The sequence below is a fragment of the Mirounga angustirostris genome, unplaced genomic scaffold (genome assembly GCF_029215605.1).
Source record: "Mirounga angustirostris isolate CCGP_5_RB_7025 unplaced genomic scaffold, mMirAng1.0.hap1 SCAF_1, whole genome shotgun sequence".
Classification (NCBI taxonomy): Eukaryota; Metazoa; Chordata; class Mammalia; order Carnivora; family Phocidae; genus Mirounga; species Mirounga angustirostris.
Window position 1 is genome coordinate 121767416 of NW_026991709.1, and position 12815 is coordinate 121780230.

General features: G+C 52.7%; 1 protein-coding gene across 11 annotated transcripts in view; it reads right to left on the minus strand.

Moving 5' to 3' along the window:
- Nucleotides 1–4211: 4211 nt before the first annotated feature.
- MRAS (muscle RAS oncogene homolog) overlaps nt 4212–12815 on the minus strand; it is a 53946-nt gene continuing 45342 nt past the window's right edge. For 4 of the 11 annotated variants that reach the window (XR_010410372.1, XM_045903689.3, XM_064587375.1 and 1 more), the window contains 3 exons: nt 9670–9738; nt 8968–9047; nt 4212–7603 (listed from right to left, as the gene is read on the minus strand). Coding sequence is in view for 6 of the 11 variants with exons in the window: in XM_045903689.3 (XP_045759645.1) it covers nt 7504–7603; nt 8968–9047; nt 9670–9738 (249 nt within the window). In the remaining 5 variants the exon portion in view is untranslated. Of the gene's footprint in view, nt 7604–8923; nt 9048–9669; nt 9739–12575; nt 12763–12815 lie in introns of all 11 variants that reach the window. The other 7 variants (XR_010410373.1, XM_045903692.3, XR_010410374.1 and 4 more) reach the window with 4 other exon arrangements.

A 12815-nucleotide genomic window follows, 5' to 3' on the forward strand; every position in this document is an offset into this window, starting at 1 on the left:
GCTTCTTAGAAAAGTAAATGGATCTTTGCTCCTTTCATTTCCTCTTCCCGCTCTCAGTGGCTGTAAAACTGCCAGAAGGACCTGAAGTCCGGAAAAAGAGGCTCCAAGTTCAGTTTTTTGTTGGAAAATGCACAGCGGTACAGTAAGAATCTGATACAATATAATAGTCTCTAGAAGAATGCACGTATATGCACAATTTTACGTATGATTTCAGGGAAGGTAGGGCGGGGCAGCTACCCCACTCCAGGTGGGAGGCAAGGTTACTAACCCCTGCGCTGGGGTCCCTGGGTTCCAGACCTTGAGGGAGCCTCGTTTATCAGATGCTGGAAGGAGACGGGCAGGACCTGGACAGCTCTGCCCGGATTGCCTACTGCCGTCTTGCAGACAAGAACAGAATAAGCTGGGCGCCTGGGTGGCTCAGTTGGTTAAGCGACTGCCTTCGCCTCAGGTCATGGTCCCGGGGTCCTGGGATCGAGTCCCACATCGGGCTCCCGGCTCGGCGGGGAGCCTGCTTCTCCCTCTGACCCTCTCCCCTCTCATGCTGTTTCTCTCTCTCTTTCTCAAATAAATAAATAAAATCTTTAAAAAAAAAAAAAAAAGAACAGAATAAGCTGCCCTTTACCTGCACGTGGTGGGGATTTTTATTCTTACTTACATGTATTCATACAGAGGTTTTCGAACTTGAGGGAACATGATAATCTCCTGGAGGTCTTGTTAAAACACACATTGCCGGGACTCACCTCAGATTTTCTGACTCCGTAGGTCTGAGATGGGGCCAGATAATTTGCATTTCTAATACGTTCGCAGGTGTTGCTGAAAGCTGCCGGTCTGGGGCCCACACTTGGAGAACCACTTATACAATTATTTTACTTCTGTTCATCAGCCCAGGCGCGGGTAGGAAGCTGGGTTTGAGTCCGAGTTCATGGTTTAACCTCATCATTGCCAGGATATATCTTCTACTGAAAGCCTCCATCAGCGCTTGGCTCCGTTTGAACTCAGCTTTCTTTTTTATGTTTCCATTTTTTACATTACCACGATAATGAGCTATTTGGCAGCCTGTTGGAGCTTTGCAAAGTTCCTGGGGGAACAAGAGTATCTCCAGCTTGCACAGAACATTCCACCTTCAGAGTGCCTGAAGAACCCAGAGCCTTCCGGCGTTCTTAGCCCGGACTGTGAGTTCTCTTGTTCTTTACATTGAACTTAGCTGTCCACATGTGAAGGCAAATACTAGAGTGTTTGAGAAGCCAGCTGGGGTCCCGCTCACCTTTGTGTGAAAACTCCTTCATAATTAAGGGCACCACATGCTGACGGGGGGGCGGACACTGGGGAGCACGTTGCCTTGCCAGGCAGACAAGCAAACTGTCACTGTCAAGTGGAATGCTGAGGAGGCTTCCTCTGGCTGGACGTGGTGAACAGGGTCCTGAGGCACAGTGAGACAGGACTAGATGGCATTCCAATGCCGGGCTGATGTTCTAAGGCAGTGAAACTCAAACTTTCCTGCACCGCACACGTGAATCACCTGCGGTGATAATGGTTCATCATCCCCATTAGGCTGGGAACCCCGGTGACATGGAGACTTTTAATTGGAGTATCGTTGACGTACAATGTTATATTAGTTTCAGGTGTATAACACAGTGATTCCACAGTTCTATACATTACTCAGTGCTCACCACAATAAGTGTAGACAGCCACTGGGCTAGGTGGTTTATTACCTGGAACAAATTTTTTTTTTTAATTTAAGTACAGTTGACACACAATATTTTATTATTTCAGGTATACAACTTAGTGACTGGACAAGTTTATACATCACACTATGTTCACCACAGGTGTAGCTACCGTTTGTGCTCTCACCTCATTATTATAGTATCATTGACTGTATTCCTTATTCTGTGCCTTTTATTCCCATGACTTACTCATTCTCCAACTGGAAGCCTGGATCTCCCTCCCCCTGCACCTAGTTTGCCCAAACCCCCACCCTCATCCCCTCTGGCAACAAAAGTTTGTTCTCTGTATTTATAGATCTGATTCTGCTTTTCTTTCATTCATTCATTTGCTATTGTTTTTTAGATTCTACTTATGAGTGGAATCATGTTGTCTTTTTCTGTCTTAGTTCACTTAGCATAATACTCTCTAACATCATCCATGTTGTCTCAAATGGCACAATCTCATCCTTTTTTATGGCTGCATAATGTTCCATTGTGAGCACATGCGTCCGTGTGTGTGTGCATGTGTGTGACATTTTCCTTATCCATTCATCTATAGATGGACACTTAGGTTGCTTCCATATCTTGGCTATCGTAAATAATGCTGCAATAAAATAGGGGAGCATACATCTTCTTGAATTAGTGTTTCTTTTTCTTTGGATAAATAACCAATAGTGGAGTTACTGGATCATATGGTAGGTGGAGGACCAAGGACTGAGCTCTGGGGTGCTCCAACAGAGGAGGAGCGACCAGCAAAAGGTGGTGGTCATTAGGGAGTGGCCACGAGGAAGGAGAAAAACAAAGAGATGGCAGCATCCTCGAAGCCAATGGAAGAAACTTGAACAAGGAAGAGGGAGTGATAAACTGTGCCAAAGCTGCAAGATCCAATGTGAAAAGACTGAGAACCCAGAATTAAGTCTGAATTTAGCAAGATGGAAGCCATGGCTGACCCTGAGAAGAAGGCTGCTGGGGGTGGAACGATGGACGAAAGTCTGTTTAGAGCAGTTTAAAGAGAAAGGAATGAGAGCAATTCATGGGCTGAGTATAGATTACCCTTTTAAGATGGCTTCCTGCACAAGACGGCAGAGAAGAAAGAGGTATCTGGCAGAGGCGGGGTGTCAAAGGGAAGTTTTGTTCTTGTCTGTTTGAAGATGGGGAAGATCCAAGAGAGAAGAACAGATGCTGCCGAAGAGAGAGGGGTGGAGAGCCAGAGGGAGGTCCTGGATGTGTTCTTGTACCCATGAGAAGGGACTGGCTTCGGCCAGGAGCATGGATGGTCTGCCTGTAGCAGCCAAGAAGGCAGAGTGTGTGGGTGCAGATGCTAGGCAGTGGAAGGAGGCTGTGGAAATTCTGTTCAGCTGGCTTCAACTTTCTCAGTGAAGGAGGGAGCATCAGCTTGGAGGGAGGGAGGCTTGCCATAGGGAGGAGAAGGCCATGTGAAGATAGAGAAGAGAGAGATTGGAAGATGCTGACCTTGAAGACTGGAGGGAAATGGCCCCAACCCGGCAATGCCAGAAGCTCTAGAAGCAGGAAGAAGCAAGGAGTGGGTTCTCGCCCAGAGCCTCCAGAGGGAGCACAGCCCTGCCCACACCTTGACTTCAGCCCACTGAGTTTGGACTTCTGGCCTCTAGAACTGTGAGAGCATAAACTTCTCTGTTAAGCCACTAAGTTTGCGGTAATTTGTTACAGTAGCCACAGGAAGCTAATTCAGGACTAAAGGAGAACTGATGACCAGAAGATCGTCTGCTCTGCTCACTACTGTGGGCCCACCACCCAGCCCAACGCCTGATCAATACGTGCAGAATGAATGAATGCGCAGACAGCCAAGCCCAGTGGCTACCACACCACTGTGCCTACGCTAGTCTGCTCCCAGCCCAGAAGGGGTGAGGAGCCCCTGGGTCTACATGCTTTAGCTATGGCTCCCCAAAGACGTTCCAAGAGAGGGATATGGTCTGTTGGTCTCTAGTCCCTGGATCAATGACCCAGAGAGACTCAACTTAGCCAAGTACCCACTAGGTTCAATTAACAGAGAAATGAAACCACATCGTACAAAAGACTGTGATCTTGTGGATGGGGGCAGGGGGCAGTTTCTTTCCATGGAAAGCAACGTCAGACAGCCCAGTGCCCTCTACAAAGAGCGCCACTTCTGAGATCCGTACCACAGCCTAGCTTCAGTCCTCAGTCTATTTAGGGGGTGCACACTATTACCCAGTCCTCAGGCAGGCTGGAGACTGAAACAGGGAAGTTGCTCAAAGGCACGTAAAGGTCAGTGACAGAACTCGAACCCAGGGCTGCCAGACATCAAGAGGCTGTGTCTCTAATCACCACGCTCACTTGCCCTCATCCTCTGGCTCCAGGTGGGAAGGAGACCCTCCTCATGGCCACCTGTGGTCTCCTCTCTACTTTAGGTTTGCTCTGTAAGGTGCTCCTTACACAGCCAGACACGGACAACTTACAACGTTCTCAGCAACAGTTTAGGAATATCTGAATAAGAGGAAATAGGCCAAGTGTTCTTCTTTTCTTTATTAATGAGTTGAGATACACAAAGACTTAATAAAAAGTTACATAAAAGGCTCAAGCATCATCGAGACCCTCAGGCATCACTCCCGTTTCACAACGGCCATCTGTTAATACTGGATAGCAGAAGCTGTGCGCTCACGGGCGCTCAACAATTCAAGTATCTTTCATTCTATGTAAACCCAACGTGGAGTTTCTAACCCAATGGGCTGATTAATGGAGGGAATCTGTCTGTGGTTCCAGATTTACCGTCACACGTCTCAGGGGCCTTTGGGTCAGAGCTGCCATGTGTTAGTGGGTCATGTCTCCTAGGAAAGTGAGATTGGCCACACTAGGCCACCAGGCACTCTCCACAGCAAACAACACAAGGTGGGGTCAAAGTCCTAAGAGAAACCATCCAAGTGCCCCGTGTGGCCAAGTATAGGAGAAGTCAGTGGCCAGAGCCCCCAGCTGGAGGGGTGGGGAAGATGGCTAAGATTGCCTGTTGGGTAGAAAAGTAGCCCTCTAATTGGGGGGGTGTCAAAATTTTGGGAGAAAATTTGAGAGCACATAGTGGCAAAGGCATGGGGTGAGGGGATTTCAGGAAGGGTGTGTTCCAGGGAATGTGAAGGTAGCACTATTCAGGTGGTCTGGAAAACCAGTGGAAACACCAAAATGTCACCAAAGACACAAGTGCCATTGGACTCCTCAGTCATGGAGTAGTGTGGCCAACTGGTGTTCCAACTGACCCTGCCACGTGGCCATGGAGAAGCTACTGTACTGGGATGCCCCAGGGTCCACTCCATTCTGGCCTATCTGGAAGCCCCCACTGCTACAAGGGCCCACAGTTCCCTAAAACACAAAGAACTGTCTTTGAAAAATGTTATCCATCTGTCTCACCTCTGGGGAACACAAGGTCATGGAAGATGAAGCCTGACCCCTGACTCAGCAGCAGCCGGCCTTTCCTTAACCAGTTTGTCCCTCGAGCACTGTGGAGCTGAGGTGCGGGCTGACTGCAGGACTGTGCCCTGGAAGATGCGGCCGGGGTGGGCAGAAGCACTGCCCGTGTTGGGGGAGGGGCCAGAAGCAGATGGAACCCGTGTGTCTGGTTACCTTTATGGCTAAGGGCTTCATTCTAGGTCAGCTTATCTGCCTCCAACAGGACTCCCCACTCAGGGCTGCCAAGGAGTTGTGGGCTCTGCAGAGGGCAGGGGGCCGGGGTGTGCTGGTGCTGGTCCGTGCCCAGTAGCAGCTTTCCAGCAGTGGCCGCTGCCCTGGGTGCTCGGCTTCCCTTCCCACCCCACCACTCCTTCGCTGCAAAGCCTCTCCCTCCGTACTTCTTCCTGCTTGTCTTGCTACTGCCTCCTCCTCTCCTTTGCACACGGGGCTGCAGTAGACTCGGCTCAGAGGAGCAGAAGTGTCCGAAAGAGCCTTGTCCTGTTAGTGTTTAAAACGCCCATTAACATTATAGGACCTTGGGACACTCTGAAGTGCCTGATCTTTGTTATCTTTCCTTTCAGGGTCAGGGAAAAAAAGGCCATTGAGACAAATAAAGAAGTTTGATTTTCCAATTAACTGAAGTCCCAATGATTTCATTCGACACAGAATCGCTCTTCGGCTGGGCCCCCTGGTGCTGGTGATCTTGCTGAGTTAGGAACGCAGCACGCTTTCAAAACCAGAGAAGATGCCAGGTGTCTCCAGGTCCCGTGGGGTGTTCACTTTCTCAGGGTTTCTGTCTCTAAAGAGTAGCCAGGCCACCTGCTAGGGATGCTCTGGTTTGCCTAGTGATCTGATTTGTCAGTGGAAAATGAGGTCACGAGCTCGTCTTCTGACCTTCTGCTGGAGGGGTAGGCACTGTGGTCGTGGCTGCCCTCCCTGGGGTCCACCCGCTGTGGTCCACCCTCCCTGGCTGGGGAAAAGCCAGTCTCTGGATCCCACCAGCAGCACCTGAGAAGGAAGTGACATCTTCAGGAAGTTGGGGGAGTGTCCCCTTATAGGAACAGGTATGGGGGCCATGTCATCACCCCAACCTTTCTTTTTCCTTTAATTATATGTTATGGTTAAGATCCAAGAGGCTAAGAAAAGTGTGTGCCAGAAAGGCAAGCGAATCCTAAGTTTGCAAATGCTTAGCGGGGTCTGCTTATTTACTGGGCTTTAAGAAGTGGTAGTCAGTGGACTCAAAGGGAAAATGGCTTCAGGTCTTGGTGCTGTCTTAGTAACGACAGTATTGGATGGTTTTTGGTTAAGATTCAGCATGAACTAGAGCTTTCTGGATGGCGTCCACATTAGCTTACTGGGCCGAGCTGAGACATACATGCCCACGTCCGCGTGTTTGTGTCCAAGAGGCGCGAGGCAGCACAGACGGTGGGAAAGCAGGAAGAGACAGATCCGGCAGAGCCCTGAGAGCACAGAACTCAATCTGCACTGTCGGCCAAGTGAACGGACGCTTTTGCAAAGCCAGTCAGCTGACCTAACTCATGCATGTCCAGGATCATGAAAACCCTTCTGAAAACAGACATGCTCGCCCCAGCCTCTCCGCTCAGCAAAATAAAACTCCGTTTCCTAACACCTGCACCCTCGGGCACAGTAAAACCTTCTGGGTGAGGGCATCTCTCTTCTGTCTGGTCTGGAGGCTGGGAGGGGGCTGTTCCTCCCGCGGCCTCCGGCCACCGTCCTCATTCACGTCTGCGCTCTCGGTCCCTCCACTTGCATGTTGAGCTGAGTTTTGGCACCGCTGGGGAAACTCAGTCACAAACAACAACAACAACAACAGTATTCCAGACATGTTCTCAGAGAGGCCTGCTGAAGCCCTGAAGCTCCGCCAGTCCGTGGGCACAGACCCCCTTAATAAAATAATAATCACTAAAATAATTTAAAAATCTACAAAAGCCCCCCAGGCTCAGACACTCTGGGCTGGGGGCAAGGGCGTGGGGGGTGGATCATGGCTTGTTCGGTACTCTGTCTGTGGACACACACTTCCACATCACACTAATACTGTGTACTTCAAAGAAACAACACAGCCACCGAGAGAGATGGGGAGGAACCGGGTTGAGTCAACGTGAGGGGCTTGGATGCTGCTTCTGTTTAGCGTTGCTTCCCTGTCTCTCTCGAGACATGGGAAAGCCTGTGCCCTTGTGGCAAAGCCGGAGCCTCGCTCCTCCCTGCCCATCCTCCCTTCCTTCCTTCCTGAGCCAGGTCCTTGGGCCGAGGGTCGTGGTTAGAAATGGTTTTCAGCGCGGTTAGGCAGTGGAGGGCCCCGAGGGCCAGCCAGTTCGCGGTCACCGTGGCCAGGGCCTCAGGCCCGTCACAATATCACGCACTGCAGTTTGTGGGTGCCGGTGGCCCGGTCGCCCCGCCATTTGGTTTTCTTCTTCTTCTTCTGGCTCTTTTCTGGAATCTGTTGCCTTTTGAGACAGGGAAAGGCAGAAAAACAAAGTCAGAACGGGCTTTGCTTCTCCCTGCCCCTCTCCTCCCGGGGCCCTGGGTGTGCAGGCGGCAGGCCTGTTCTGGACGCTGGGGGAGGGCCTGGCCTGGCCAGTTGTCTCTGGGACAGAGAGAGCAGGAAGGCAGGGAGGGCAGGGCAAAGCCTGTTGCCCTGCTGGGGAGAATTCCTGACATCACACTGTGGCTGTAGTTCTTTAAATCGTGAACTACATTATGTGTTCTTCAGTACTGGCCTCTATTTTTGTGTTTCATATTTTAAATAAAATGACAAGCCCATTGAGTCCAAAAGTTTTTTGCATGCTTTCTGTTAACTATTCCTATGTCTAAAGCCTGCCCTGGAACTACAGGTCCATAGCCCAGATACCACCAGCTCCTGGCAGGGCCATGTACCCCAACGGGAGGCCAAATGCCCACGAGAAGACCTTTCCACGAGTGCAGAGCCACCAGCTATGGCGTAAAGGGGGGGCTGCACTACCACAGTGCACGCCGGGGACTGATGAGGAAAGGGCTGTGTGTGTGTGTGTGTGTGTGTGTCCTGGGGCGCCGACAGGCAGCAGGGGGAAAGCACTTTGCCAGGGCCCTGCCCGTGAGTTCACGACTAACTGACAGCCGTAGAGCTCTGCAGCACATGGCCTCACACTAAGGGCCTGATATTTGAGGACCGCGGGTTAGGCTGTTCCGCACGGTGCAGACTTTGGAAATGGGCACATGGGTGACAGGGGAGCAGCCGGGAGGCTGTGGCAGCCCTCTAAGCACGAGGCGGTTCGGGCTGGGACCCTGACTGTAAAGGAACGCGGCGAGACCGCTGACGAGGCTTTCCGACCACACCTGGAGCCTGGCAGGGTGTGCGGTCTGCAAAGCGGGTGCGTGTGCAACGCCCCAGCAACTTGAGCTGAGGAATCAGAACGGTGGTGGCTCAGGTAAACTGTCACGGGGCGCTCTGACCTCGGGGCGGTGGAGAGGACATGGACCTACTTCCTATGGTGTTGACAGGTGTGGTGTTGGGAGAACACGGAAGGCAGGTGGAGGCTGTGGAGCCGAGAGGAGAGAGGAGGCCGGAGAGGAGGCTGAGCTATAGTACCCCAGGCAGGAAGGCCCCTCCCTTTAGCTCTGGGCTTTCCCCACAGGTAGGAGGAGTGAGGGGGTGTGTGCAAAGGAAGATGGGAAGGGCGGGGAAAAGAAATGGGTGGAGGGATAAGAAATACAAAACAGGCCCAGAAGTGCACGGCCCCGGCCTTGGAACAAGAAGCCACGTCCCTCCAGTCCTCCCGGCGACCCACCTTGCTGCAGAGGGCTTGCTTCTGGGGGAGCGTGCAATGCTCACCTAATTACCCTAACCAGGTCATGGAAGGCTTTGTCGACGTTGAGAGGTGGGTCCTTGGCACTGGTTTCTATGTACGGAATCTGGAAGGCAAAGCTCAACTTGGTAAAAGTAGCACTGAGGTCCACAAAGCCCCGTTCCCTAAAGCTGCAGATTGTCAGGGGTCCCAAGGAACCACCTGCCTTCAGAGACCCCCACAGAACCCTGGCGCCAACAACCTCAAGCCCCTTGGTGGCGTCTTGCTCCTTAAGGGTGGAAAATTTTGACAGCTTGTCTAATTCCCTTTTATTCTCTAGTCATAGAGATCTTTAATAGCCCCCTAAAAATAGAGGGAAAAAAAAGATCTTTTTACATACTTGAAGACTAAAGACTGTTTCATTTATCAAACTAAAATAGGTTCTGATGCTATTCTTTTTTCTTTCTGAGGCCTATTTCTCCACCGTGAGGGGACTTCTGCCTCTTCCCGGGCGCTCCAGAGCAGACTCTGGTGGGAGAGGCTGAAGCGAGGCTGGGCCATGGGCAGAACGCTGCAGCCCCGTGACCTCTAGCCGGTCTGTGCCTCCTTGCCCCCAACAGGCTTGCCGGGCTCAGCTCTTGTTTGGTCTGCATCTACAAGTCCGGGAGCTCGGCCACGTTCACAGAGGGCTTGTGCCTGCACGTCTGACCCTGAGGAATCATCACCCCAGCTGAAGGACAGCAGCTCACCGGCAGATATGGCTCAGGTGGCCCCCCAGAGGACAGGTGTTGAGGGCCGTGTCCACCCCAAGTCTCGGGCTGGCACAGGGAGGAGGACAAAGGTTGCATGAGGTCAGGACGCAGTTCTGAGCACACCTCTCCTCCTGAGTCAGGGACCCCGCACAGGCGGGAAGGCTTTGTGTGCACTCCCGCTTGAATGGAGAGAGTGTGGGGTTTGTGCAAAATATACAGGCTTCCCCAGGCCAGAGAGGGAGGCCGACTGTGGTCAGACTGAAGAACTCGGGTGTATTTCATTACTTTTCCCTGGTTACAAAATTAAGACATTTCATTATAACACTTTCAAAAAAGAAAAGCCCAGTGAAGAAAATAAAAATGACCAGCAGTTCAAATGCATGGGTCGGGGCGGGGGGTTGTGTGACAAGGTGAGCTGTTACTTTAGAGGAGAATGTTGTAGGCGACTGCCCAGGACACATCCTAAAGGACCGTTGCACATCGCTGTGGCCACAGGCAGAGGTCTTGAGGGTGGCTAGAGGCAAAGGGCAGAGCACACGAAGCAAGGCTGAGACTTTTCAAATAGTCATGAACCAATCTTCGAGGCTCTGATAAACTGAAAGACCACTGCCCTCCACTGTAGGCTGTTTTACTGAGACGCCTCTGGGCCCTTCGCCTGCCAGGTCTCAGCAGCCCTGAGCTCACTTACTCCCCACCTTCACCCTCGGAGGTAAGCAAGTATCTCCACTGTGCCTCGGGGGGACACTGTGAGCTCAGAGTGGTGATGTGCTCGCCCAGAGCCACACCGCAGCTGGCAGAGAATCAAGGGTTGAAGCAGGTGCCTGTTCCATTCCCTGCCTGGCCGCCCATGGACAGCTAGGGGTGCCGAGGTCAGCTTCAGGGCCCCTCCCAGGCACGGAGGGCACCCCTGCTAGGGCCTAGAAGCCAGAGTCCTGTGATACCCTGTGAGGCCAGGGCAACGTGCTTCCTTTCGCACACCCAGAGCAGGGGCAGGCAGCTGCCTGTAGCTGGGGCTGGGACCCACCGGGAGCCCCTTCACAGGCCGTGGCCCTGTCGGCTCAGCAGGGGCACGGTTCCAGGGGCCTGAGACAGCCACTGGTGCCGCCCCACCCACCACTCAGAAGTACAGGAGTTGTAGTGACCCCCAGGTCCTTGGGTGCCCTCGGCCTTCTTTCTGGGGGTCCTGCCTCCACCCCTGAAGAAAGGCTGGGGTGCATTATCTGGGTTCTTGGAATCCTAGGATTTCAGTAGCAAGGAGACTTAAACTAAAGGGAACGCTGCACTAAATGGTAGCACCGTCTGACTCCACCACAGGGCTAGGAAATGCCATCTTCCGGCGCCGGGTGGGGCGCCCGCCTTGGCAGCTAAAGAGGAACTTGCCTTATGAGCTCTAAAATAGCATGTTGTCGATAGTAGCTCGCAGAATCGCTTGGTCAAATGGTAAATGAGGTAGTGGCATTTGCTGCAGGAGAAACGCGGCGGAGAGACTGGAGGCCCAGGTTGCAGCGGCGGGGGCCGGGCAGGCTCCGCTCTCCACCCCCCCCACCCCCCCACCCCCGCCCACTGCCTGGAAGGGACGAGCAGAGGTGTTATGAGAGGCCTGAGGGAGCCTGACACTGGGAAACGGAGCCGGCTTCTCAGGCCTGTCTCTGTTCAGAACCCAGCGGTGAGTTTCCAGCTCTCCTCTGGAGACTGTGGGGCAGCTCTGTCCTGGTGGATCACTCCTCCTCCTTGAGGCATGTTCTTCACTTGGCATCCACGACGCCCTACTCTGGCCCTCATGCGTCACCCACAGCTTAGGCCCTTTTGTGGTTTCCTCCTCACCTCCCCGCATCACTAGGTCAAGTGTCCGGCCTCAGTCCTGGGACCCCTGCCCTATCTACACCTGCTCCCTTGGCGTTTATGGCTTCACATGCCATCCACACTCTGTCGCTGCCAATACTTGCCCCAGATGCTGTATCTGACTGCCGCCTTGGCATTTCCATCTGATTATCCACTCAGCTCCTCAGCCTCCACAGATCTGCAACCAAGCGCCTGTCTCGCACACACTTCCTCCGATTGTCTCTCCTGCCCAGTTACCGACACTCTGGTCTTCTGAAAGTTGCTCACGCCCAAACCACAGAATCACCCGCCACACCTTCTTTCTCTCACACCCCACATCCAATCTGTGCACATATCCTGTTGGCTTTCTTAGAAACACGTCCAGAATCCAACTACCTCCTTGCCACCTTCACCACACCACTCTGGGCCGTGCTGACCTGCATCTGGGTTATCCAGCAGCCCCTAACTGGTTTCCCTGCTCCCACGACTGGCCTATATGGGGCCCTTCTCAACATGGCCCCCGGAGAGAAGCTGTGCAGCCATAAGCCAGACCTCGTCATCACTCCTCACTCATAGCCGTCCAATGGTTTCCCCCCTCCCTCTGAGCAAAAGCCCATAAAGTTTAAAGCCCTTCTCTGACCTGGCCTCCTGCTCCCCACCCCTCCCACTTCAGTTCCAGCTGACCTCCTTGCTGATCCTCAAACTCCTGCCTTAGGGCCTTTACACTGATTATTCCCGCAGCTGGAACATTCTTTCCCCAGAGATCTGCAGGGCTTCCTCCTCAGCTCCTATGAGTCCTTGCTGAAATGCACCCTCCCTAGCAAGGCTTTCCCTGACCACCCTATTTGGAAAAGCATCCTCCTCCACCTTACATTCCTGACCCCCTTCCCTGATTTACTTTTTTCCATAGCACATGTCACACTGTAATTGGGGGACACTGTAATTTGCTTGGTTTATTATCTGTCTCCTGTCATTAGAGTTTTATTTCCCAGGGCCTAGGGCAGTTACACAAACATGTGAATGGACGCAGAAGGCAGAGACAAGCATAAGTAACTTGCAGTGAGCCCCCTTCCTCTACTCACAGAGCTGGGCCCACCGGGCAGAGGGAAGGGGCAGCCTTGCAGCAGACCTCCCAGCAGGCAGAGTGGACTTCTACATAACTGACCCATGAGGCCAGGGGCCTGGGCTGTGCTTGTGCGGGGGAGGGGTGGGAAGAAGCCCGGTGACCCCACCCAGCACTTCCAGAGGGCAAAGGGGCATCACAATGAACTGAAAAAAAGAAAACAAAGATGTCCACTGATATTCACTGTGCGGCCTGGGCA